Source organism: Crinia signifera, chromosome 5 (assembly GCF_055691185.1).
Source record: "Crinia signifera chromosome 5, ASM5569118v1, whole genome shotgun sequence".
NCBI lineage: Eukaryota > Metazoa > Chordata > Amphibia > Anura > Myobatrachidae > Crinia > Crinia signifera.
In genome coordinates this window covers 39,288,082-39,315,913 of record NC_139221.1, presented here as the reverse complement: position 1 = coordinate 39,315,913, position 27,832 = coordinate 39,288,082, and the positions used below count along the sequence as shown (strand labels likewise).

Sequence of the window (27,832 nt, the reverse complement as noted above, 5' to 3'; positions counted from 1 at the left end):
AGGCGCCATGGTAACGCGGTCTCCTAGGTGACGCCGCGGCTGGAGGAGGAGAGCTGGGTGTGTGTAGCCGGGAGGACGCGTTGGTCCTGTAATCATCATCAGTATGAGCCGCCCCTACTGGCAGACGCAGGAGCTGGAGATCAGCAGCGTCGCTAGGTGAGCAGGGTTCCCGGGGACGGCTATGCTGGCAGTGCGGAGGAGGCTGCAGTCCAGCGGTGGTTCCCTGGCCCAGCTCCCGAGCACTGGAGGAGGGACGGGTCTCATCTGGGCGCATTAGATCCTTCCCATCCCGGAGGTCTCCCTCTCTGTGCCGCCATGTTCTCCCAGCCCAGGTGTGTATGCAGCAGCACAGGGACCCTGCTAATAGGGGTGTCTGCAATCTTCCCTTTTATGTAATGTACACAGGCCATATGAAGTGCCCCAGGGGCCGGAAATAATCCTCTGTGTGACTCTAGATATAACCTATAGATTGTAAACTTGCAGCAGGTACCTCCAACCTCTATGTCTGGCTGTTTTACCGTTTGTTAGTGTTGTCCGTTGTAAAGCGCAACGGAATCTGCTGCGCTATTTAAGAAACTGTAAATAATAATAATGGGCCAAGCTGCTACTGTAAAGCCCCAGACCCATGGGGCAATTTAAGCCTATATCGCCTTGTGTACATGGCGTCCAGCCCAGTACTGGTCGGAGGAGCATGCCCCTGCGACCAGCAACTTACTCATTCAGTGACTCTGTTTTAATCAGCGACCTTCATTGCCCGTTCTAGCGATTTTCCTGGTGGTGGGCAGATGTAATGGAAAGCTGTCCACCCCAGTCATCTGCCAGTAATAATGAGCGGCAAGGCCATCGATAATGTGGGAGCGAGCATCGCCGCTTATCGTACGCACTGTGCTGCTTTGTAGCTGAAAGCAGCCCAGAGTCGCCCAGTGTGTATGGGCCTTTAGGGTAGGGTGCATTTTATTATTTTTTGCAAAACATAGGGAACACTAGTTTCTTAGCATAGTTGATAAGTAGAGACAGGATTATATGCATTTGCATATTTTGCCCATTCTCACTGGTTATTGCATATTTTACCTAAAATCTAGTGATTTTGCATATTTTAGGCCCCGCCCTCTTCCCACCCGCCAGTCACAGCACTGCTTTGCCCTTTTGCTGCTGGCCAGGTAGTGGTAGAGTGTGCAGCCTGTTAACTCTTATGAGTAGGGCCCTCCTTCCTCACGTACTCACCCTACCCTACCGCTCCTGCCCTGTTCTTCCCTTCCTCTACTTCATCTTCAGTCTCCTCGACAATTTCGACACCTTCTTCAGAACTGATGCTGAGTTTAGTTCTACTGGCTATACCCTATTTATGCTGTATTTTATCAACGCACCCTGTACGTTACCTTGTAATTTGTTTGTTTGCTATGTATGGCGCTGTGGACACTTTGTGGAGCCTTATAAATAAACTAACTACTACTACGTGGCAGCATTGTGGAGGCAGAAAGTGATGGGAGGAGTCTAAAATAACAGACGATTCAACAAATTTGTCAGACTCCTGAAATCACTGACTGAGATTAGAAAAGTCATCAGCCTGACGGTCAGCAACATGGAGTCGCAATGCCATGCTGAGAAGGTTTGGGGTCAGGACCCACAGTTTGAGAGCTGCTGCCATACCAAATCTAAAGCAGGATATATGAACTACTAAGATAAGACCACTTTAACAATTGATTTCCAACACTTTATAATTAAGCTCCCCAAACAACACTAAATGAAAGCTGAATAAAGGTAAATTGCCAGCGAGTTATCAGTTTCTAGCAAGAGGCACTCTGGGTAGCAAAGAGAGCTCTGTGCAGTATGGTGGTCTCCTGCATACTACCTTATAGCTAATCGATATGTGTTACAGCAAGTCTCTTGTAGGAGCATTCATATTCCTCTTTGCCTGGTGTGTTCATACATACAGTATAGACTCTTTTCAGCGGCATTAAATTGTTTTGTTATCCTGCCCACTGCATATATTTGTCTTTGCCTGGTGAATGGAAAAAATGGGGATCACTGATCTTTGCAGTGTATCTCGCTGTGTTCAGACACTTGGCAGGTGGCTAAATTGGCTTCTAGTTCACTTGTTTTTAAAAGCACCTTAGGGCATGTTTTTTCAGACATATTCGCTTCTCTACACGATGAAATACTTGCCAGGCGTGTTATGTAGATGGGTAATTGTTATGTTTCCGACTGTTAGTTGGGATTTACATGTCAGCACTTAGGGTGGGCATTCAATTAGTCACATTATTTATTTGTCAGAATGAGTATTTTTTTTTTTTGTCACTTTGTTTAAATGACATTCCAGAGGGGTCTCTTTCTTGAATACTACAAGAAATAGTTCTCAGGTTTATAGATAACGTGCTAATTTACTCCATTCTAGGGACAATCAGACAAGACAGCTTCAAGAAGCTGTGGGTAATGTGGAGAAACACTTCGGAGAGCTGTGCCAAATCTACGCTGGGTATGTACGGAAAACCGCCAGACTACGGGACAAAGCGGATCTCCTAGTGACAGAGGTCAAGGCTTATGCGGACACTGAGACGCCAAATTTGAAGCATGGCTTGAAGTGTTTTGCGGATGAGCTTGCCAAGGTCCAGGACTACCGTCAGGCAGAGGTATGGAAGCTTCACATACTGTCACTGTCAATATAGGGGTTATTTCCATACTGTAGGATACTCCTAACCAGTGGTTGTAAATGCTGCGTACGGTATCTAAAGGTTTGTGAATATGTGGAAACTTTTATAGATCAATCTGTGAATGTTGATCATAGTTAATTTCTGTTTGGTTTTTAATCACATTTTATCTTCCTTTAAAATGTGAAGTTGGGTCAAATATTTTACTTCTGTGTTGCCGTTCTGTAAATGTTTGTCTTAAGGTGGCCATACATCAGAAAGATATTGTACCCAATCATACAATCTCAATTGATTTGTAAGATGGATTGTATGCAGATTGTGTGCACATCTTGTGTACACAATCATACAATCAATCAGCAGATGGATTGTATGATGGATTGTATGCAGATTGTGTGCACATCTTGTGTACACAATCATGCATCAGATGGATTGTATGACTGATTGTGTGTCCAAAAACCACCAAGGCCTGCCGGGGATTTCAAGGGAAATTGTACACAATCATGAGCGCAATCGATCTTAAGATCGATTTTTCTGATGTATGGCCAGCTTTACTGTCAGAAAATGACGGACTCTTACCACACCACTCAGATGGTATTAGCACATTTGCTTCCCATTCGTGTGTTGCACAAGTACCCACAAATAATAACTTTCACGTATTTACTGACTGTTATTCGCTCCATTCCCATCTACACTGTTTTTGCAAGCACAGTGATGGGGGGGTTCAGGTGTGGTTGCAGTTACTATCGCTGCTGCTTTCTTGGCGTCTGTTACAAGCAGGGGCCTCCTGCTGCGGTTGTGGTAATACGAACTGTGGGTTCACTCGCTTATGGCTCACTCGCAATGGCAAATTCCTTCTCAAATGGACAAAACCATGTGCACTGCAGGTGGGGCAGATGTTACTTGTGCAGAGAGAATTAGATGTGGGTGGGGTTTTACTTCAAGGTGAGATCTATATTGCAGTGTAAAAATAAAGCAGCCAGTATTTTCCCTGCACAGAAACAAAATAACTCACCCAAATCTAACTATCTGCCCCCCCCCCCCCTGCAGTGCACATGGTTTTGTCCATTTGAGAAGGAATTTGCCATGGCGAGTGAACCAGAATAACCCCCTGTGTCCCAGATCGTTCCTCGCCATTGGGCAGCTGGAGGCTCCAATGGTGCTGCTCAAGCCGTTCATCACAGAGGCCATGAAATCTCTGTCCTAAAATGCAGTTCTCTGACCTCTTCCCTCTCCCTGAATGGCAGCGACACTCCTCCGGTTCTTCCAAATGGGGCCCATCGCCTCCCCATCCAGGACTGTCAACCTGATGCCATCCTGTGTCCTATGCCACAGGGCCTGTTCGCATATGTGCAAAATTAGTCATGCACAAAGTATCAAAAACTGTACTTTGCACCCGACTGTTGCAACTGTTCCTGAATGACCCCCAACATGCTGGAGATTTTCCCAATAGATGCTGTAGATCACACTGGAGTACTGTCATGCCGCAGAATATGCATTGGTTTTGTCTCTCCTTTTCAGAAACAGATGGGATCTAGATGATGGGCCAACAATTAACACAAAAAAAAAATGTTGTTGACATTTTCCATGTCAGAATTTTGGTGCTGACCTGATGACTGTTGTATGATCCATACCCCGAATATTATGGGCATAAATTTCAAATTCGGTTTTGTGGGAGAGGAACATGCATAGACCGCCTTATTTCTGAGGGGAAACATATAATTGGATAAACATGAATTGATAGTTTTCATTACATGTACTAGCATTGTCATTGCATTTTCCTGAATCTCTTTGGTTTATTACCAGGTTGAAAGACTTGAAGCCAGAGTTATTGCACCTTTGAAAAACTATGGGGCAATTGTAAAGCTTAAACGGGTAGGTGTGCACTTGGTTGTGTTCTTTTCTTTCACACATGTAAAGTCAAACTTCTAATGTGTACACACGGTACCATCCAGCACGAGATTTTGACTATATAGTCAAAATCGCATGCAGATCGCACCAGGTTTTTTTACCTTGCGATCCCGATGCGCGCTCCCGTGACAGAACAAATCGAAACCCAGATAGACAGGGCAGCAATGACTATATAGTGCAAATCTAATGAAGATAGCATGAATTGTATGCAGATAGTACAGAGATAGCAAAGATTGTATAGCAGTGGAATCTTAAGTATAATAGCAAAGGAATCTCACCGTGTGTACACACCATAAGCCTTCTTTTAAGTATAAATTCCTAGTATTTTCACTAGTGATTTATTTATTTTTCAGTATGTTGTGTTGTTATGTTTCAACACAATAGTATGTTTTTCCTCCCGGTTATGTGCTCTCCCCATTCTACACTGTGCAGCTTATTAGGAGGGTATTCAATATGGGATTTCAACTGTTGGAAAACCCTGACCACCCTGGCTGTAATACTGTTGTTACCAGCAGCATTGAGCAGCTGAGAAAGATTTCACTGTCGGGAAATATTGGCACATATTGTATGCACCTCAGAGGGGGGATGCAATCATCCGCCGCTATTCCCGAAGGGGGAAATAACGGCGGAGCCCTATTCAATGCTGTCTTTAGCGACAGCATTGAAGAGGGATCATAGCAGAACGCGCCCGACTTTAAAAGCTGTCAGGCCCGTTCTGTTGATAACGGACATGGATTGTTGTGATCCCGGCTGCAGATCGACAATCCACAGCCGTTTTCGAGGACACGGCCCCTATTCGCTGATAGGCAGGCAGGACATTGAATACCGCCTGCCAATTTGCTGTCGGGCAAACGGGCCAGGATCACGGCTGTCGGGAGGGATCGGGAATAGAGTAGGGAAAGAAGACTTTCTTTGCTGGGGCACTGCTTTGTGAAATAATCTGTTTTAAAATATATCAATTTTTATAATTATTATTATTAATAATAAAATCTATGCAAACTCCTCTCATAAACAACGTCAATAATTCAATATCAGACAGGTAATCTTAAAAACCTATTCCCATGTTTTATAATGTGAGATTTCTCAGTGACTGGAAACTCCAAAAATGAGAATCCCACAATGACCATAAAGAGGATGGATCCTTGATGGTAGCAAAAATAACATGTTACAACTCCTGTTTCTTGTAGGAGGAGCTAAAAGGGACGTTAAATGCAAGGAACAAAGAAGCAAAGCAGATGGCTCAACTAGAGAAAACTCGCCAGAGAAATCCATCGGATCGGCAAATTATTGTATCCTTTTCATTAATGTCGGTTTCAGAGGGTTCAAATTTTTGTCTTTTTTGATTTTATTAGGAAACTATTTATTTTTTATTTTTTTTGGCATTATATAGTGTCACATAACCGCAACCTTCAGCTTAAGTACTGTACATCTCAGCTTAGCCTGGTTTGTGGTGCAGGGGAATCATAAGAGTAAATGCACATTGGGACTACATTTATTACATTATACAGATTACCCCCGTCATTCAGCCGGGGCCTGGCAATAGAATCACCAGCCCCCGCCAGCCACTGGAAGGTTTGCGCACGTGATGCTCGTGCGCCCCCTTCTGACAAAGCACCCCGTCAGTCCCCACCGCCTCCCTGCACCCCCCCAACCCTGACGGTCTCCGTGAAGCAGAGATGGGCAGGGATTCCGCTCCCCACCAATGAGTGAGTGACAGTCAGATGGAGCGCCTCATCGCCAGCGGGGGCATTCTGGCGAGCGCTGGAGCTGCATGAGAGGTACTCCATCTGTATATAAGAAAAAAGTGAGTTTCAGATATGTAGTGCACTAGGAACCCCACACACTTGGGGGGCCGATTCAGGATTGCTTGTAGCGATCCGAAATTGGACCTAGCCTCGAGGGTCGGGTTTGCGCATGTGCAAACCCCAACAGCAAACGGCAGCAGCGAGTTGCACATTTGCTGGGCCGTTCGCAATGGGGTAGTCGGGCCGGACGGGCGAAAACAGGGCTCGCACATGGGGGGTTCCCATGGGTATGCGAGTGGGACTATGCCTGCCAGGGGCAGTCTTTGTCCGAACGCTCGTAAATAAGTCAGTTGCAAAGTCAGGAGAAATCCTTAGATGGTCTGCGACCATCTAATTATTTCTCCTAGGAAAATATTGGGGGTTAGTGCTGAGCTTTGCCCTGGTGTGTGTAAAATTAAACATAAATTGTGTCTGACACTGATGCAATATAACAATGCTTTTACTGAGAAGTATCGAAAATGAATAAAATACAAGCAAGGTTGTAACACAATGATTGTAGTCTGGAACAGTGGTCTAAATGATATAAATACTTCTAGACAACTTTTTCCCCAAAAAGCTTGCGCACCGGGCTTGCTGCCAGTCTTGCCAAGGTGATTGGGGGCAAGCATGGCGATTCCTTTTTTCAACGCGTTGAGGAATTACGGACACTATCCACAATCAGGACCCCCCACAAACACCGCCCGGCAACTCTGTGACACAACCCCGGAAGATTCTACAGCAAGCGCTGAAACTGAGGACGCGGCACGGCAGGACCATCTGTGAGAGGAAGGGTAAGTAGGAGGCAGGTTCTACACGAGAGGCAGGAGGGCTCCCAGTCAGGCGGCGGGACGCCACGCACACACCGACACTATCGGTTAAGGCGAGGTGATCCTGTCACCCGCTCCAGTGCACACGCCAGAGCCCCCAGGACCGTTACATGCTGTGGGCACCACACGTGTGCGGCGGTAACACGTTTGACAGGCTGTCTGCACACTGGCACACCCTAGGCTGCACCACCAGTAAACGCTTCCGAAAACCCGCACCCACACCGTGGCAAGTTTAAAGGGGTACCCGAATCTTGACATTTGCCTGAGCAGCGGGATGCTGCACTCAGACAGAGACTTTCTGCATTTGCAATACCATCAACCAAACTTTTGGGACAATTTACTTTGAACAAAGGAATCACCCTGCTTACCCCCAATCACCTTGGCAAGACCGGCAGCAAGCCCGGTGCGCAAGCTTTTTGGGGAGAAAGTTGTCTAGAAGTATTTATATAATTTAGACCACTGTTGCAGGCTACAATCATTGTGTTACAACCTTGCTTGTATTTTATTTATTTTCGGTACTTCTCAGTTAAAGCATTGCTATATTGCATCAGTGTGTCAGACACAATTTATGTTTAATTTTACACACACCAGGGCAAAGATCAGCACTAACCCCCAATATTTTCCTATGACTACCAATATTAGTATAGTTTGAGTCAGACTATATTAAAGTGCTTTGAAGCTAGTCCGATCAGGGAACACTCAGTGCGCAGGTACACCCCCAGCAGCCATTAAATATTTCTCCTGATAGCGTAGGCATGCGAGTGAATGTGTTCTCTAATACATCATCTCACATGGTACTGAGGTGATTCGGTGGTTGGTATTCGGGCAATTGTCTCTGGCGCTCGGTAAGCAGCGATGTTCACTGCTTACCGAGTCAACCTGAATTAGGGCATTAGTTTGTTAAAACAAATAATTTCTATTTAAATGTTTAAAACCATATTGTCCCCATAGAATCTTTACAATTTGACAAACTTTTTTTTATTATTTTTTTTTTTTTTTAAAGTAATGTGTTTTTAAAATAACTGTGGTTTCCACAGGTTTTTTGGTGTTTTTATGAAGATATTTATTTGTATACCGCTTGTATTTTCCCAAATACCAACTGTTCCACTGGCGTTTGGGTGTGAGTTAATATATATTAATGCAACATAAGTAACTTGTGGCAGCATCAATTATTTTTAATGATCTAGAGTGTAAAAGCTTTTTGTGGCGCCCCTAAGAAAAAAGTTTATTTTTGAAAAGTTTAGAAAAAGTATGGAATTAAATAATTTGTGTTTGTCATCCTTCGGTTCAGTTGTGAGGTGAAGGACAGGATTTGCTTCTGTTTTTTTCCACATATTTTATGATTGCAATCCAAAATCACTGGTTTTGCTTTATTACATTGACCAATAAATATAATAATAAATAATTTGATATTGGTCCTGGACCACCATCCAGGGCACCCTGCAAGTGCTCCGCAGCACCAGGTTTCCACAGCACAAAGTTTGGGAACCACTGTTGTAAGATAACTTGTTCAGACCCCACAAACTTATGAAATCAAAGCTTTCTTTTTACCCATTTACAGCAAAGGATGAGTGGGATTTGTACTCAGGTTTCCCATTGCACCCATGAAAAGTTAATGGGGGGGTGGAATTAAATATCCAGAAAATCCGGATCCTTGCTCTGACAGATTGAAGGGAGTATTCAATCTGGGATTCCGACTGTCGAATCCCAGGCCGTTTTAGTTTCTCTCGACTGCAACTTGACAGTCGGAATTCACTTTTCCGAGTGTCGTAAACGCCTAGGATTGCCGAAAATGGCTGCAGATTGTCCAAAAAAACGGCCTACAATTCAACAATCCGAAATAGCGACCGCGTTTCAATACTTCCCCTTAAACTTCAATATTGTAGAGATTGAGTTAGCATTCTTCTTCTTGCCCCTATTACTTCGTGCAAGAAATCTGCTGGCTGGCGGCCTACAAAATCCCATTCATTTAAATATAACTGCAGCTTAAAGTGCTCCTATTTCTCTGAGTCCCTGGAAAGCAAAGTCTAACCTAGGAATTTATTATGTTTATAGTAAGTTCTATAATGCTAATTAATGCACTCAAGATTTTCATTTTGTTGTGTATAATGCATTTTATCTATTTTTTATCTTCCTTAATCAATATAAAGTCACAGGTATGAACGCCGTTCCCGTGAACTCAAATCCAGTGGATCGACTACTTTTTTTTTCATTCTTACACAATTTATGAATTTCAATTAATTTTCACACTACTGTAACTAGTAACCTAGTGATTTTGACGTGTTACCCAAGCAAGGCCACAGCTCCTTACATCTCATTTAGGCGGTGTCACTTCAACAGTTTTAACCCATTGAGTGCCAACATTGCTGTGAGCGATCCTCATATTGGGGCAGATGTATTAAGCCTGGCGAAGAGATAAAGTGGAAAGAGATAGCGCAGCAGCCAATCAACTCCCAGCTGTCGTATTTCAAACACAGCTGATTGGCTGGTGCGTTATCTCCTTCCACTTTATCTCCAGTTTATCTCTTAACCAGGCTTAATACATTTGGCACAATATCTATTGCTATGTACGGCGCTGCGGACACTTTGTGGCGCCTTTTAAATAAACTAACTACTACTACTACTACTATCTGCTAAAAATGCCAGCGCCGCTCACAGCGACTGTTCTTTCAGTATAAATAAATACAAATCCAGCCAAGTCAATTGATTGAAGTTTAATTAAATATTGCACCCAAATAACATGTGAGCGGCGCCGGCATTTTTAACGGATATTTTGAGGATCCCTCACAGCAGCGTTGGTACTCACAGGGTTTAATAAAAAAAGGTTTGCTTGCCAATTTTCACAACTATTTTTGACAAATTTGTCACTCAAAGAGTTAAGATCAAATAGGTAATTATAGGGGGATATTCGGCATATTTTCTTTATAAAACGCTTATAGTGTATCTGCCAACGTCATTAAATTGTATATATTCTTACAGTAGCAAGGAATTCTTAACTAAACCATTAAGGTCCATTCACACTGGGCGATTATGCCCAGGGTGTATGGACAGCGTTGATCACTGTCATCGCTGGGGGGTAAGCCGCTCAGTGCATTGAAACTGAGTAGCTTTCCCCCTGCCCGGCGCCGTCAGTGGGGGGACGACGGCTTTGCATAGCGCAGCGCTATGCAAAGCCGTCCTCAAAGCCGCACAGTTGAGCGGCTTTCCCGGCGATGATGCAGGAGCGCTCACCGCTCAACAACGGGTCATACACACTGGGCGGCTTTGAGCAGAAAACCGCTCAAACTTGCTGTTTTCAACGGCTTTCAGCTCAGTCGCCCAGTGTGTATGGGACTTTAATGTTCGTCAAGAATATGACACACATATTAGTATGCATAAATATTTTTTCCTAATTTAGTGCAAATAGAAATGACTGAAATCACTGCTGACCTTGCAACCACTTTCAGCCATTACAGAACATTGAATATATATGTATATATTCGTGGCAGACTAGATGGGCCAAGTGGTTCTTTTCTGCCTTCAAATTAGGGTCGCCAATCCCAGGATTTCAATACTAAAGGCCCCCATACACTATGCGACTTTGGGACGATTTCATCCGATTTCGGCACTTTGGGCCGATAACCGGGTGAAATCAGCCCAAAATCACAGGTGTGTGATATCTGATCCGATCTGATGGGCGGTCCCGTGCGCGTCGGACCGGATCAGGGAGGTCGGATGGTCAGCATGTATGATCACGTCCGACCTCCCTGTATGCATATGCCTGCCCACCTGACAGGCATATGCATGCAGACTGACCGGGGGAGCAGTGTGATGGTCAGCGGGTCCCTGAGCACTTGGCTGGCGGCTGCCGGCGAGTGCTGACCTGGCCGGCAGTGTGATGATCACAGTCTCTCATTCAGCAGCCAATCAGAGAACGGCCAGTCATTTGACAGGTTTTTTAAAAATCTAATACCCGCCACTGCGCGTCCCGTCCCGCATCGCTGCTGAATGAGAGACTGTGATCATCGCACCGCCGGCCAGGTCAGCACTCGCCGCCCGTCACACTGCTCCACCCTGATGATGATGACCGCCACCACCCTGCACCTCATCGCTCGCCCCCTACTCCCCGACGTGATAAATCGCAAGCAATTTATCACATGTCAAATTTGGCTCATCAAGTGCCAAATTGTATGTGAGCCTCCCGGGGAGCTCCCGGGCGGCTCACAGGAGAATTGGGTCCGACTTGTCCTAAGGACAAGTCGGCCTAATGTATGGGGGCCTTAAGATAGGAGTTTCCAATCCTATGATGTCAGGATTGTACTGCGCATGCAGGGACTCCCTGGAATGAGCATTTTTCACATTGAAAAAATGCCCCGGGATTGACATCCCTTCTTCAAATTCTATGTTTCTTCTTTGTAATGTGTGTTTATTTCAGGCCACTTGACTTACAGTATAGGGTTCAATAGCTGCTTCTCTTCTACCTGTGTTTAAGGCTGAAACAGAACTACAGAGAGCGACGATGGATGCAGCTCGAATAAGTCGCCACCTTGAGGAAGACATAGATAACTTTGAAAAACAGAAAATAAAAGATATTAAAGTAAGTTAAACACTATCTGTATATAATGGTCTTACCTGAAAAATTACAATATACTTACAATAAATGTGGCTTATTTTTGAAGGGGGTCCTTGGGAATAGCAAAAAAAAAAATCCATAGAGGTTTGGTGTTGAGCCTGGTAAAATGTGCGTTTGTTTGGAACAGAGCTTCTTTTCCTTGATGGCCACAGACCTCCCGATAAGGTTTCCGATAAGGGAGGGGGCAAGGCCCCACACACCTTATCTATACCCCAGTGTCTTGTATCAGAATTAAAAAAAAAATGTTTCTAGATAACTCCAAAAAAATCAGATGATGAATACAGACTGTTATACTGCATTGCTGTAGAGTTTTCACTTTGCAGGTAATCCTGGATATACTGTGTAAGAGAGCCTGTCTTCTACTGGAGAAGAATATATGTGCTTAAATAAAGCCTTCTTAGACTGACACACCTTTTTAAAGCAGCCCAATCCAGTATATCAATTCTACTAGCCTGCCATAGTCATACCATGTGTATGTTCTATCCCTCTCACTCTACTTCCACACATAACGGATACGGTTTCCCTCCACAATACACTTCTGGTGAGCATTATTAGATCATCAGAATACTGAGTCAACTTGTCTATTTTTTAAATTGATCTGTTCAATGCCTAAGGCGTACACATCTGAACATCACGATGGAACCACCATTGTGCCAAAAGAGTGGCAGTTCGCTATAAGTGCACACACTTACCAATCGCACCATCATGTCAGTCAGAATATCCAGAAAATGCCTGCTCAGCTGTTATGCTAAGACCCCACAGAAACAAGATGTATCTGCCATTGGCTGTGCTGCGCAGCCAACTCCGTATCAGACATATCGGGAGATAGCCGATTCATCAGCCAATGTGTGCTTGGCTTAGATGGAACTATACTTTTAGTTGTATTTATACATTTTGTTTACTATATCAATGTCCATTCATAGTATTATTCTTGTTTTTGGGTTTTTTCCAGAAAATATTTAGTGAGTTTGTTACAATTGAAATGTTGTTCCATGGGAAGGCCCTGGAAGTGCTGACTGCTGCGTTTCATCATATAGAAGACATTGATGAGGAGGAAGATCTGGAGGTAAGCCCCCTCTGTGTTCCAGGGCACAATCATACTTGTGCTTATTAATGATTGGAATAGTAATTATCTCATTATCATTGTTGTCACTCATACGTAGACTATAAAACCTATATTGCACAATTACAGAGTGCTCTTGAGATGACCAGGGATTCCCTCATTTGGGATATGGGTATCGATATTCTGATCGTTGATAACCCCACCAACAGTCATCTCTGTGCTTTGATATATTGTGTGTATGGACAGTACAAATAGAACCTGCAATCCATAAATTGAAACAAGACTTATTGAACAGTTTTTTGAAGCAATAAGCGTATTAATGTGACGTCTGCCCCTCTGTACTTTGAGATCTTTAATAATGAAGTGTAATAGAAAATCTGCCTTTTCTATTATTATTATCACCCACAAAGAGGGAGAGAAGACAAAGCTTGTGGTATCCTCTACTCCCAAGGTTGGTAATTAATTTAAGTAGAATGTTCACCTTCTGGTCACTCCTGATCTTTTCTGTTATGGAGATCCCTTTGTCCTCTAGCAATGAGAAGATACAGTTCTTGTTATGTGTCATGTGACCTGTGTCTTTCACCCCAGTAGATTCTCTAAATCCTCCTTAGTGACCAATTGATCCTAAATTGATGTGAATCACCCAAGAACTGAACAGTTAAATGTGTCCCAGAGGCTGAGCTGGAATGCAGCTCGTGCATAAGGTTCCTTCATAAACCTCCATTTAATGTTGAGAAAATCCCACACAGGGACCCAACGTGTTTGGTGAACGGACACTGGCACACCAGTTATTGTTTTTAACTGCGTGGCTATTGTCCGATACATTTGTATATGTGCTAATACATCCTGTGGATAAGTGCCCCCGAGCGCACCAATATGCAGTATATGCTGTTCAAACTTAACATTGATACTAAGAAGTAGCATTGGACATCCCCTTCACCCACATCCCTGGTTGCCCTCCCGATGGTGTATTGTAGGGGCTATCTGAATTGGCCTGGAATGGACAGACCACCCAGTAATCATATAAACATGACTTCTTTTTTTTTTTTTCTAAGGTTTTGTTTTAAATGTTTGCAACTTGGTCGGCTTAGCTGCATAACCACCATTGTATGGCTAGTAGTTTCTATGTAGTTTCACGCTCTGCCAGCAGATGGCAGTGTTTCGGAGACTGATGGGCAGTAGACACCTATAGATAGAGACATGGCTGATAGAAACATATTTGTGCTTCCTTAAACGTTTCTCTCCTCCATAGGGTATGCTGGGAGTCCTTACAATGGGGTATAAATGTGCTATTGAAGGTGCCGGGCACTTTCAATTTTGTTAGTGTGTAACAGACTCCTCTCCCTATGTGACCAGGAGAGCTCCAGAGTTGTTATTTGATTATTAATTAGCTTTTTACTAGCTGCAACAGGCTGAGTGTTTGACACTATCAGCCTGCAACATGGGGAGCTGCCGGGGGGGACCGGTCCCGCCCTGCAGGCTTGAAGCCCAGGTCCTGGCTGCAGGGATATCTGTCCCTGGTGTCCTTACATCCAGCAGAGAGCCGCCACCACCAGGAGCTGGCTGAAGATGCCACTGGTAAGTACCCCCTGGTGTTTTAGCAGGGCTCCATGGTATATGGCAGGGGGAGAAAAGACATCTCTGGTGCACTCTCTTTTTTTCAGCCCTCCTCTCCTCCGGTCATAGCTCTACTTCACTGTACAGGATCGCCAATAGAGGCGGCCCGCGTTCTTAATATGTGCACTACAGTTTTTAATCCACCGCTCACTGTGCTGAATAAAGCGATCCGGGGTGCACGCTCCTGCATTTACCATCATGGGAGAGAGGACTGAGCTTAGCTGAGATGCTCCAGTACACGAGGGGGGCGGCCATTTTTTGGACCAGGAGCTGTGTTAATCTTTTCTCCACTCCCTCCTGTATTGCAGTCTGAGGAGACTACTTTGCTAGAAGTGGAGGAGTTCGAGCAGGTTTCTGAGGAAGAGATTCATGCAGAAGACCCTGAGGACCCTGTGCACTGATACTGGCAGTGAATCAGGGGTTCCTGATTCTGATCCCACCCCAGCTCAGCTTTCCTTCTTTGCAAGGAAGCCTAATGGGCTCTACACACATGCCGATGTGTGTAGGACGACCTAGCTGTGCTATGTCGGGCCGTTCTGCTCAGCACACAGAGCTGACAGCCCACACACAGAGCGAGCTGTCAGCTCTGTGTGCTAAGCGAGCAGACAGCGCTAGTGTTCTCCGGTGAGAGAACCCTGCCGAGATTGATGGACACTGTCCATCAATCTCGGCCAGCGACAAAGACGCGTGGACACGCATTTCTCTATATTATAGTCCCCACACACACACCGATGTGAGGGCATTTTCTTTGCCAAACTAAGCAAAATCGCTTAGAAAATGCCTTAATATCGGCATGTGTAGGCCGTATAAGGTTGCTGTCACATTTCCAACTTCTCTGGGCTGCTGCGTGGGCTCACCCAGACAAAAAATTATTATCCCAAAACATTTTTTTTTCTCCTATCCGTTTCCTCCGGAGAATAGGGTTAAGTGAAAGTCTCCACCTACGGTTTATTATTCGGTCTCTAAATTGACAAAAGACTGCACTCCCAGTACCTGGGTCTACAACCTTAAAAGATCAGACGGGTAGGAAGTAGGAAAACATTCTTAAGAAGTTTTATTGGTATTAGTGTAGTTTCACGGCGCCCGATATATCGGATGCGATATCGGCCGATATATCGGATGCGATCCAAAGTGATTTTTGACCTGTTCATATCCCCACTATCCACTACGCATGGAGTTGATTTTATATAGTGTGGCGAGCGCAGTAATCCGCGTCCCCTTGCGAAGCTCGCTTCGCTCGCCACACTATATAAAATCATCTCCATGCGTAGTGGATAGTGGGGTAATGAACAGGTCAAAAATCGCTTCGGATTGCATCAATATATCGGCCGATATCGCAACCGATATATCGGACGCCGTGAAACTACACAAGTACCGTTTTATTCTATTTCAGGGTTAGCCTTATGGCCTACTCTAGTTGGACCCTGGGTGAACAAGGCAGTGGAAACTTGGGCAGATCAATTATCTGCAGGTTTACAGGACAGTTTAGGCCAGGCATATCCAACCTGCGGCCCTCCAGCTGTTGTGAAACTACAAGCCCCATCATGACTTGCCACCGTTTTGCTATCAGAGAATGCTAAAACTATGGCAAGGCATTCTGGGATGTGTAGTTTCACAACAGCTGGAGGGCCGCAGGTTGGACATGCCTGGATTAGACCGTACTGGGTTAATCACTGTAGCAGAAAACATATGTGAATCTGCTGCATATCTCCACAAGGATTTTCGGCCCTTTGGAAATGAACCAGCACGGACGCTTGGGTCAGATATATAATCTCAGAAGGGTATAGATTGGAATTCGAGGTTCTTCCACCGCTTTGCTTTTCCTCTTTCGGAAGACAAACGCCAGGTGGTGTTGGGTGCAATACTCAACTTGTTGCATTCAGGAGTTCTGGCTCCAGTTTCTCTTCATCAGTGGAACCAGGGGTTCTACTCCACTCTATTTGTGGTCCCCAAGCCATATGGCTCGGTCAGACCCATTCTGAACTTGAAGTCTCTGAATCCATCTTAGACTTGAAGATTCTCAGAAATTGTATCTTTGTGCTCAGTCATTGTAGGCCTGGATGACTGAGAGCTTCTGATGTCTTTGGATATCAGGGACACTTATCTTTATATTCCAATCTGGCAGCCCCATCAGAAGTATTTGCGGTACTGTCTTCGCATTACCAGTTCTGGGTGACTCTTTACAGCTCCTCAGGTATTCACCAAGGTAATAGCGGTGATGATGGCTCATCTGCGGATGCGAGGGGTAAACCTAATACCCTATCTCTACGACCTTCTCATCAAGGCTCCTACCATGGAGGGCTTGCATCAGTTTTCTATTGATCCAAGTGCTAGTTAGGAACAGGTGGATCATAAATTTCGACAAATATCCACTGGATCCGAACCAGCAGATTCCATTCTCGGACATTCCAATTGAATCGCCTGTCCCAATGGCCGTGATCCCACCTTTATCTACAAAAGCTAGTCAGATTATCACCAAAAACAAGACTCTCACTCTTGTGGTGGTTAAAGGAGGAGAATCTGTTAAGGGGTCGCAAGTTCAGCCTAAGAACTTGGGTCCTCTTGACGACTGATGCCATCCTTCGAGGTTGGGAAGCTGTGTCTCTGGAACACTGTTTTCAGGGTTGTTGGTCTTGTCAGAAAACCTTACTGCCCATCAATCTTCTGGAATTGATAGTGATTTACAGAGCATTGTGTTTGGCTTCTCCTCTTCTCAGGATACAAGCATCACAGACATATAAACCAGTAGGGTGGTACAAGGAGCAGAGTTTCAATGCAAGAGGTACAGCTTATGGGAGGCAGACTATCTCAGCAGACACGATTTCCATCCAGGGGAATGGACCATTCACCAGGAGGTGTTCCAGCAGCTCGCTGGGGTTTTCCTTCGATACACCTCATGGCGTCCCATCTCAATGCACGCTTTCCCCTGTACTACTCCCAAACCTGGGATCTCGGGGCTCTGGCAGTAGATGCCTTGACTGCTCCATGGCCATTCCAGATGGCTTGCGCATTTCCACCCTTCCTCCCTCTTCCAAGATTTCTCAAACGGGTGAAACGAGCAGGTGGCAGTCATTCTGAGTGCCCCCGACTGTTCTCGTAGGTCTTGGTATCCTGATCTTCTGCTTGCGGAAGAGCCTTGGACACTGCCTTTTAACGAGGATCTCCTTCAACTGGGTCATTTTTGTCTATCAAGACTTATAGCTGCTTTGTTTGACAGCATGGCTGTTGAACGTGAAGTACTAAGATGGCGGGGCATTCCATCTGTGGTTATTCCAACCATGGTTCGAGCGCACAAGCCAGTAACTTCTGCACTTTATTACAGAATTTGGAAGGTGTATATACTCTAGTGCGAGAAGAGGCAGCTACCAGCGGTTACTATCCGCTTGAGCCGTCTTCTTCATTTCCTGCATGCTGGGTTCCAGACAAGCTTATGTCTGTTCACACAAGATGCAAGTTTTGACCCTAATAATATTCCTCCAGAGGCATCTGGCTTCTCTGACAGACGTGCAGCTGTTTTTTCAGGGCGTCATTAGGCTTCAATCACCATTTTGTTCCACCTTCTTCTCCATGGGATCTTACTTTAGTTTTGTAGTTTTGGGATTCTGCTTTGTTTTGAGCCTCTGTAGACTTAAAGTACCTGTCTTGGAAGATAGCTTTGTTGCTTATCATCGCCTCTGCTAGGTAAGTGTCTGAGTTGGGAGCTCTGTCGTGGTGTTCTCCTTCATCTAAATTTTCATGAGGACAGGGCGGAGACTTTTCTACCTGAGGTGGTTACTGCGTTTCACGTTAATCAACCGATTGTGGTACCAGTGTTGCCTCAAGATTCGACCGCTACAAGGTCTTTGGATGTGGTATGGGCTCTTTGCATTTATGTGGACAGAACAGCTAATTTTATTGTAAAACAGATTCTCCTGTATATCGCAAATAAGCAGGGTTGGCCAGCTTCAATGCAGTCCATAGCTTGCTGGTTGCGTTTTGCTATAAGTCAGGCTTACGCTGCGGCCTCTCGTCCGGTACCTAATCGGTTTCTGCTCATCCACCTGTTCGGTGGCTCCTTCCTGGGCGTCTACTTTGCAATTGTGTCGTGCCGACACTGCGGCTGAAAGTCCGTTTGGCTGCGCCGTTTTGCATTATTTTCAGGGCTATCCCGCCCATTAGGGAGGCTCTGGGACATCCCCATTGTAAAAACTCCTAGGATACCCTAAGGGGGGAAAGAGAGTAGGATTTTGGTTCTTACCAATAAAACCCCTTTTTCTGAGTCCATAGGGTACACTGGACGCCCACCCTGCACTGTTCTTCCAGCATTTGGTAGGTGTATTTGGCTGCAGTTCTTTGCCTATAGTTATGGCTTCTACATGTGCGTCTTCTGTTGTTCATGTTCTGTAGTTGTTCGTGTTCTGTTTATCCTCCCGTTATTCGTATTGCTGTCTCTACTAGGGCACAGTTTCTTTACTGGTCTGGGGGAGGGGCATAGAGGGGGAGGAGCCAGTTACACACTAAAAATATTTAAAGTTCTGGGTTTCTCTAATTGCCCATCTATAACCCATCTTAATGACTCCCAGAGTACCCTACGAAGAAAGTGATTTATTGGTACGTACGAAAGTACTGTTTTTCTTTCTTGCTCTATGCACTTATGTATATTTTTGTTTTATTTAACAAACATTATATTCTTGGCTTAATCTTCATTGAATTTTTTAGACCTTCCGAAGTTCTCTCCATCCGCCTGATTTTCAGTCTCGTCTTGATATAGTTCGTGCCAATTCAAGGACTGGGACAAGTTCCAGAAGGTCAGCTTCCTTATCGGTAAGAACTACATTTTATCAACTTATAGAATTATATTTCATTTGACAGTATCACCTTTTACCAACAATGCCCTCCTTGATATTAATCATTGAATAGTATATCTTTAGGCAAACACTTTTTTGATCCGCACAAGATTTCTACACCAAATGGTCCTTAATTATACGATATTTTGGAGGTTCAAAATTTTAGTTAGAGACCAACTTCACCTATCTTTGAGAGAAGGGTGTGACAGAACTCATCACCCTAAAATTACAGTGGTTGGTGGTGCTCCCAGAGTCAGAAAGCAGATTACCCCCTAAACCTCCCCCCCCCCCAAACGCTAACCCACCTACTTACAATCTGACTGTCAGCAGCCGAGGTTCCGGTGCCAACATTCTAATCGATGTTGGCATGTTATCATTAGAAAGACAAACTATTTATTTACAAGTAGAAAAGAAGACTCTTTTTTTTGGGGGGGGCACTCGTTAATAAAGTCCTAGGGTATGCTTTCACTTGCACATATGTGAGTACTCCGAGTAGGGTAAAATATCACTTTTATTGATTCTCATTAAAAAAAATTCCATACACACACATATTTTTATTTTACAGTATAAAGATACTCATGAGTAGACATAACAGAATAGAGGGTTTTAGGAGCATCCAGCTAGACAACTTCGATGATTCAGACCTCAAAAAGAATTTAAAAACAATTAAGGAACTCCACTAATTGCTAAATTGCTTACGGAGCCAAGACCCAAACAATCCAATCAAATGATTAGAACAAGTAGAATGATAATCCTATAATTGATACCTTCATTGCTTTAATTTTTTAATAATAATTTAATTGCATGAAGGCAGAGACGTCGTATCCTTCCTACAAAGTTTACTAATAGAGTAATGTACTTCAATCAATCAAATTACCTCCACTTTGTAACGATCTGTGTTAAGCAGCAGGTTAATCAACTCACAGATCTGTACATCATGACAGAAACAGCAAAACTGTCAAATATGCAGAGGCTTGACTCCTAAATGAACATGTAGAAATTATCAAAGCTCAGCAGATGCAACACCGTTTCTATTCAAAGAATAAGATTTTTGAAGCATCCTTGGAACCTCCTTGATGGCAACAGTAGCAAGGTTCGATCAAGAACTGATACTTATGCTGCTTTCACATTGCAAAATGAAGGTTCGCACCGGGACTGTGAAACGGGTCAGTCCCGGTGCGAACCTTCATTTTGGGATGTTCACATCACAGCGAACCGGCATTATTGCCGGTTTGCTGCCGTCATCTGGGGGCGCGGCGGGTAGTCGGCGTGTCATCGGGGGCAGGGGAGGAGGCAGTGCTTAGAGCTGGCGCTGCCCCCTCCATTGTGTGAACGGAAAACAGGTTGCTCGACCCGTTTAACCTGTTCACACCGCTAAGAACTCTGCTTTTTTTTACCGGTTCGTATTGCCGTGTTGCTACCCGGTTAAAGGACACGGTAACCCCTTTCACATTGCACTAATTACCATTTAAAAACGGCTTGTACCCGGCAATTAGTTTGTGAAAGGGGTATTAATAATCAGAGCACAGTGAAGGCCACACACTTTCTCTTTAAAAGATGAGATTTGTTGACCGCATTATTAGTATCAGTAGCATAATTCTGCATTACACATATAGACATATATGATGATTCCAAGCTTTTTTGTGTCTTAATGCTGTTCAAAACTTTTGGCTACAATTGTAACAGAAGTGTATCGATTTTTAATATAGACAACAGGGGCATAAAGCTCTTCTGCTGTCCCCGTTGGAGAGGTTATGGAGCCCGGATATCATAGGACATTGCAGGGTACCATCCCTCAATTCAGGGATGAGAGAGAGCGTGAAAAAAGGAAATAAAGAAATAATTGGTCAAGTTCTACAATGTAGATTATATAGAAAATAGATTTAAACGTTGATTAACTTGTTGCAAACCCAGGTAAAAATTGGTTTGTTTTTAAATCACAACTGGCATGCCACAATAGGATTTACACTGATTTTGCAGATGCCCAAATTGCCACAAAGTTCTTGATAAAGTCAAACTGGAATTGTGTAGGCTGGGATTGTGTCTATACCAGGTAACTGAGTAGATCAAATTGTATGTGTGGGTGTGGCAATCTATGGCGATCGTGTCTGCGCTTCAAACAAGGTTAATAACTTTCAATGTGCGTGTAAATGCAGCAGTGGGCTATAATATGGGTAACTCCCCTGGTACCTGTATAATATCCTCCTTGAATGGAATGGCTGGAAAACCGAGCGGGAGGGAGGACGGATAATAAGGATTCTGTGGCGGTGTGAGGGGTAGCCAGGTTAGCCGCAGTTGCTCCTGGTAAAGGGGCTTCAATGAATGATGAAGCGGCTGTCAGATGCTGACGGCATCTACTAGGTGCGCTGCTGTCAGGGCATGGGCTGCATGTGAGGTGCCGGCGGGTCTGCCTCCAGAGGCGGCTGTCATGCTGTTGTGGACCGGGTTGGCTGAAGCAGGGCACGCTGGAGCCAGGCTGCCCTTCACTGTCCATCAGTGTGGGGTTCAGGAACCCTGGACAATTGGAGGTATAGCTGGATCAGCGTGTGCAGCGATCACAGACACGCTGTCAGGGTTGGAGGAGGACTGCGGCTGGTAGGTGCTGGGTTTGGCGCTTGTCCTGCTGGTGTGCGTGTGGCCGCCGGTATAGCACACTTGGACAGTGCCACCTTTTCTGCCCGTCAGGGCAGGATGCTGGAGAGGTGGCAGATGTGCTGGGCCGTCTGTGCAGCTGTCACTGGTGCGCTGTTCTCAAAATGGGCAAAACCATGTGCACTGCATGTGGAGCTGATGTAACATGTATAGAGTTAGATTTGTGCGAGTTATTTTGTTTCTGTGCAGGGTAAATACGGGTTGCATTATTTTTACACTGCAATTTACATTTCCGTTTCAACATGCCCCACCCAAATTTAACTCTCTCTGTACATGTTACATCTGCCCCACCTGCAGTGCACATGATTTTGCCCATTTTGAGAACACATTTGTACTGCAATCAGATCTGAATAAGGGCCCACTTCACTGCCTTCGTGCACTTATATTATTATTAAAAAAAAAAAGATAGCAACAAAGTAAACATTAGTAAACTTTGTAGGAAGGATACGACGTCTCTGCCTTCATGCAATTAAATTATTATTAAAAAATTAAAGCAATGAAGGTATCAATTATAGGATCACCATTCTGATTGCTCTAATTTTAATCATTTGATTGGATTGCTTGGGTATGGTCTCTCTCTCTCTCTCTCTCTCTCTCTCTCTCTCTCTCTCTCTCTCTCTCTCTCTCTCTCTCTCTCTCTCTCATATCTTTTTAATGAGAATCAATAAAAGTGATAGGTTACCTTACTCTGAGTATACCCTAGGACTTTCTTAATGAGTGCCCCAAAAAAGAGTCAGATTGTAAGTAGGCGGGTTAGCGTTTGGCGGGGGGGGGGGGGTTCAGTTTAGGCCCTTAGTGGGTAAGCTGTGGGAAGGATGGTTCGGCTTTGTTTGCAAAGGGTTAAGCTGCGGGGTGAAGGTAAGTATACTTGCCGAACTCCTCATGGTTTCCTCCTATCAGCATCTGCCTGGAATCGCCACCACCAGTCATCCATCTATGTATTCTGTGCGTTACAAGGATATGGCAGTTTCTCTGATTTGTTAGGAACTAGCCTACCCTACACAGAGAGACGCTAAAGGCTAGATCACATATGATATATCGTATGCCGTCCATTTGCATATGATATAGCCTATGCAATGCCATTCACCGCTGCCAGAGGCTGTCTGATCCGACAGATGTTGCGTGCAGCACTTCCGATCCCCGACTGATCCGATGCACATGGGACCATGCAACCGATCGGATTTGGAGACAAATCACATACAATTTGCAGCTTTTCATCTGATTTCTCGTCCTGATCAGTCAGAATTTGATAAAAAAAAGTGACCAAATCGCACTAGTGTATGACCAGCCTTACACTTTGACCCATTCGCACGTTTATGGTGTGTTTTTTTGTGATGACACTGGTGAGGCACTAAGTTGTTTCTTAAAAGCAGATATGTCCCCCCCTGTTTCTTAAAAGCAGATATGTCAGAATCTAAAATGTCCGCCTACATACTGTATGCCAGATGTAGCATGACCTCTGATATTCATATATTCTGGATTGGATTTGGTTCCCATTAATTAAATGCACATTGAATGAAGTAAAAATGGTCACTGGTAATATGCGTTTCGCTAGCATTCCACCGACTGCATCTAGTATGGCCATTGGTTTCAGTGAATCGGGTATAGCACTGCATAATTCCTATCAAAGCTAATGTTTATATAATACGCAAGTACTTTATTCATATTTTGTGTTGCATCGTGCGTTACAGTCCTGTAACACACAATGCTGGGAAGTCCCTGCTGTATTCAAGTGTACTTACTTCGTCAAGCATTGAACTTGTCAAAATATAATCTGTATTTGCTCACATTTGTTATATAAATTCAAATAAAAATTAATGGTACTTGTGAGTTATCCGGGCGTCCGATTTTTTGATTGTATGCCTTAAGTTAAGGCATACAATCAGATGCGATGCGATGCGATATCGCATCGCATTGCATCGCATGCGACCATCGGATGCGATGACCCGATTTTTCCATAGGAATCAATGTTAAAATGAATCCTATGGAAAAAGGGGTCCTTTTCATACCCCTACTATCCAAGTGGGCATGGAGTTGGATATAAACCTGTGGCGAGCGTAGCGAGCCACCGAGCCCGAAGCGTGGCGAGCGGACGGTATTCTGTGTCCCCTCGCGGGGCTCGCTACGCTCGCCACGCTTCGGGCTCGGTGGCTCGCTACGCTCGCCACAGGTTTATATCCAACTCCATGCCCACTTGGATAGTAGGGGTATGAAAAGGACCCTTTTTCCCATTGAATTCCATGTTAAAATGGACTCAGTCCATTTTAACATTGATTCCTATGGAAAAATCGGGGCATCGCATCGCATCGCATCCGATGGTCGCATGCGATGCGATGCGATGTCCCGATCCGACCCGATTTAAAAATCGGACGCCCGGATAACTCACAAGTACCAAATTGTTGTATAAAAAAAAGATTATATTTCCTATATAAGGTCGTTATGATGAATAAAATTGCTGAGCAATTTTCACACTAATTTTGACAAATCCACTTGGCACTCCAAGGGTTAATGCACCCCTTACACGTGTATAGAGTCAGAAGTCAAAACGTACAGCAAGCTTATAAAATGGGATTACTTTACCTTTTAACGTTTTAGAATTTGTGAGTGTTTAATACTTGGTTGTGGCTTGTATAAATGACACATTGTGACACTGTACTTGCTTCGGTCTTACACTCCATGTCATAATACTTAAGAGGTGCAAAACGCAATTGAAGGAAATGCACTTTTTTTATTTTAGATATTCATTATTTTTATATTCTGTTAGCAATCTACAGGTAGCCGCAACAAACCAAAAGAGGAGGAGGAGGATGATGAAGAGGAGGATGAGTCAACAGATGATAACTAACATTTTGTTCTTGTAACAAGTGCTGATGTATGTAATAAAGTGCAATGTAATGTGTTATGCAGCCGGCTGCGACATAAACAAGCATTTTTATGAATTTTGATATAACTCTTGATTTGGATGTCTAGCAGTGATTTTGTATGGCTGCGTTACTAAATGAGTACTGGCTTTCAGTCTCAGAGGAGTAGTGAAACAGTTGATGCATTAACCAATGTAATATGTACAGGCACTAAGTCGCTATAGCCTTAGATCAGGCATGGCCAAACTGTGGTCTTCCAGCTGTTGGGAAACTAAGCATCCCAGCATTCCTTGCCATCGTTTTAGCATTCCCTAATAGCAAAACTGTGGCAAGGCATGATGGGACTTGTAGTTTCACAAAAGCTGGAGGGTAGGAGCTCTGTATCTGCTACTGATCCACCAGAGCTGTGCATCCTGGGAAGGCTTAATGTGACGTGAACCAGTATTTGACATCTTAATCTTATTAAATAGGATTAAATTTGGTTGTATTGAAGTGAGTACTTCAGCGCAAAAATATTGTACTGTTAACGCAGTATTTGTACAGTTCTCATATTTACTTTTTGTCCTACAATACCATTCTCCTATCTGGTCTGAGTAATAGATGGTATAGCCACTTGGAAAATATGAAAATGATTATTAAATGGACTGATCTTTATATATATTTTTTTAATTAAACTGGTGCCTTCAAATATTGTATCTCAGCAGTACACTGACTGTTTTAATTCCGTGGTTCCTAAGCCGTGTGCCTTGGGGCTCTTGCAGGGGTTCCTCGGGTTGGTGGTCCAGGAACTAGTCAACATGTTCATGGTCAATGTAATCGGCAAAACCAGTGCTACTGGCTTCCAATAATAAAATATGTGGACAAACAAGTGAATCTTGTCCCTCGCCATGGGATCTAGATGATGGGGTCTACATTGTATTGGTTAACAGTCAATAGGATCACATCAAAGATTGACATTTCGGTGTTTTTTTGGCCTTACCATCCATGTGGTCTCCAACTGGGAATGTTAACCTTTTTGGTGTTGATCTAGACACGGTCTATCGTACGATCCTTACCCCCTCACCACATAACCAGAGGATGCCATGTAAACATAGTTTACTTATTTTCATTTTTTTTTTCACTGAATTTCTCAAAAATAAACTTAATTGGCCTACAGCAGGTATGTCCAAACCATGGCCCTCCAGCTGTTGTAAAACTACAAGTCCCATCATGCCTTGGCACAGTTTGGCTATTAGGGAATGCTAAAACTATGGCAAGGCATGCTGGGATGTGGAGTTTCATCAACAGCTGGAGGACCACAGTTTGGACATGCCTGGCCTAGAAGTACTGTGAAAATCATTCTGATGCTCTAGGATTTGGGGATTCAAAAAAGTTTGGGAACCACTTGTATATTTGTTTAGGTTGACATGTATTATTATACACTTTATTCTCTTCCATGCCAGTAGTACAGAACTTTGGGAGTTATTTACTGGTCCCTTCATACTCGTTCAGCCGGTGTTGTTGTTCACATTACCATTATGTTAGTCATTAAATCCTACATACAATAAAAGTATTATAAAACCATGTTTTTACTTCTGAGTTAGAAGGTTATACCTTGTAACCAAGGGTTTGACCGTTGTCTAAAGTGCATTAAAAAGAACACCTGCTTTCACATATTTGCCATAGTTGATATGTTCTTTCATTCCACATGAAAATGTCATAAAATGAGGAAGACATTTCATTCTAAGCTGCTATATTGCAGCAGCCATTTTTGTAATTCATTTTTAATAAAAAGAGAACCTATTAAATCTGTATGTACTTCATGTGATTGTGTATTGGTAATGTATATAGTTTCTGTGGATATGTATTATATGAGGGTTGTGCAATAGGTTTCAGAATGTGTAGTGCATAGGTAGAGTAGACCACAGTTTCTCAAACTCAGCTGTCAGGACCCCACACAGTGCATGTTTTGCAGGTCTCCTCACAGAATCACAAGTTAGAATAATTAGCTCCACCTGTGGATCTTTTAAAATGTCAGTCAGTAATGAGTGCACCTGCCGGGTGACCTGGAAAATGTGAACTTTGTGGAGTCCTGAGGACTGAGTTTGAGAAATCCTGTAGTAGACCAGCTGACTGAGTTGTGAACTGTAATCTGACTAATGTTCTAGTGCTGGGGTAGCCAACCCTAGTCCTCGAGAGCTACCAACAGTGCATGTTTTGCAGGTCTCCTCACAGAATCACAAGTGAGCTAATTAGCTCCATCTGTGGATCTTTTAAAATGTGTCAGTGATTAATGAGTGCAGCTGTGCAGCAGCTAGGTTGTCTGGAAAATGTGAACTGTTGGCTACCACTGTTCTAGTGAAATGCCAAGACACACACACACACACACACACTGCACACAGAAGGTATTTGCACGTTCATTTCTCCACTAATTCATTATGGCGCTTAGCAGAGGCCACAAAGTCACGATCTTCTACACATGGTCTACGACAGCAGGAGGCTTGTGACTTCAAATTGGGGAGGAAGCGCCACCCCGCACCACTGTTTCAGTGACTGCACACAAAAGTAATAATACACCAGTATAAATATATTATATATGAACATGTTCATTAGATCCTCTCACAAATGTGTCATCTGATATGTAAGAGATGCTACAGGCTATTCTGGAGACCATAAACACCAACACAGGACAGTATTTGTGTAGGTCAGTGGTGTCAAACTCATTGCCCTCCAGCTGTTGTGGAACTACACATCCCAGCATGCCCTGCCACAGATATCATGGATTGCTAAAACTGTGGCAGGGCATGCTGGGACGTGTAGCTCCACAACAGCTGCAGGGCCATGAGTTTGACACCACTGGTGTAGGTGCTCAAAAGACAAATTAGAAATACAATTTCTGAATTTTAAATGTTATTCACAGTATCTCAAAAACTTAAAATATAATAAAAAAAAAAAAACAGAAAGTGTGAAAAAAAATGTAATTTGTGTTTTAAAATAATTTGCAAATCCTGTGGTTCCTCTGTATTCTAAAGTAATAAAAGTTCAATAACCCTCA

At 43.9% G+C, this 27,832-nt stretch overlaps 1 protein-coding gene across 1 annotated transcript; it reads left to right on the top strand.

Annotated features, from left to right (window-relative positions):
- On the top strand, positions 1-27,832 carry CIBAR1 (CBY1 interacting BAR domain containing 1). Its single transcript, XM_083187065.1, has 9 exons — positions 1-156; positions 2,396-2,630; positions 4,452-4,520; positions 5,744-5,845; positions 9,318-9,323; positions 11,639-11,743; positions 12,732-12,845; positions 19,158-19,262; positions 24,702-27,832. The coding sequence occupies exons 1-9, from the start codon at positions 104-106 to the stop codon at positions 24,780-24,782; spliced, it is 870 nt and encodes a 289-aa protein (XP_083043191.1). The 5' UTR covers positions 1-103; the 3' UTR covers positions 24,783-27,832.

Bases quoted from the DNA above. Each gene is read 5' to 3' on its own strand.
- CIBAR1 (XM_083187065.1), top strand. From the start codon at position 104: ATGAGCCGCCCCTACTGGCAGACGCAGGAGCTGGAGATCAGCAGCGTC. The intron at 157-2,395 runs GTGAGCAGGGTT...ACTCCATTCTAG, and splicing joins GAGATCAGCAGCGTCGCTAG to GGACAATCAGACAAGACAGC. The intron at 4,521-5,743 runs GTAGGTGTGCAC...TGTTTCTTGTAG, and splicing joins CAATTGTAAAGCTTAAACGG to GAGGAGCTAAAAGGGACGTT.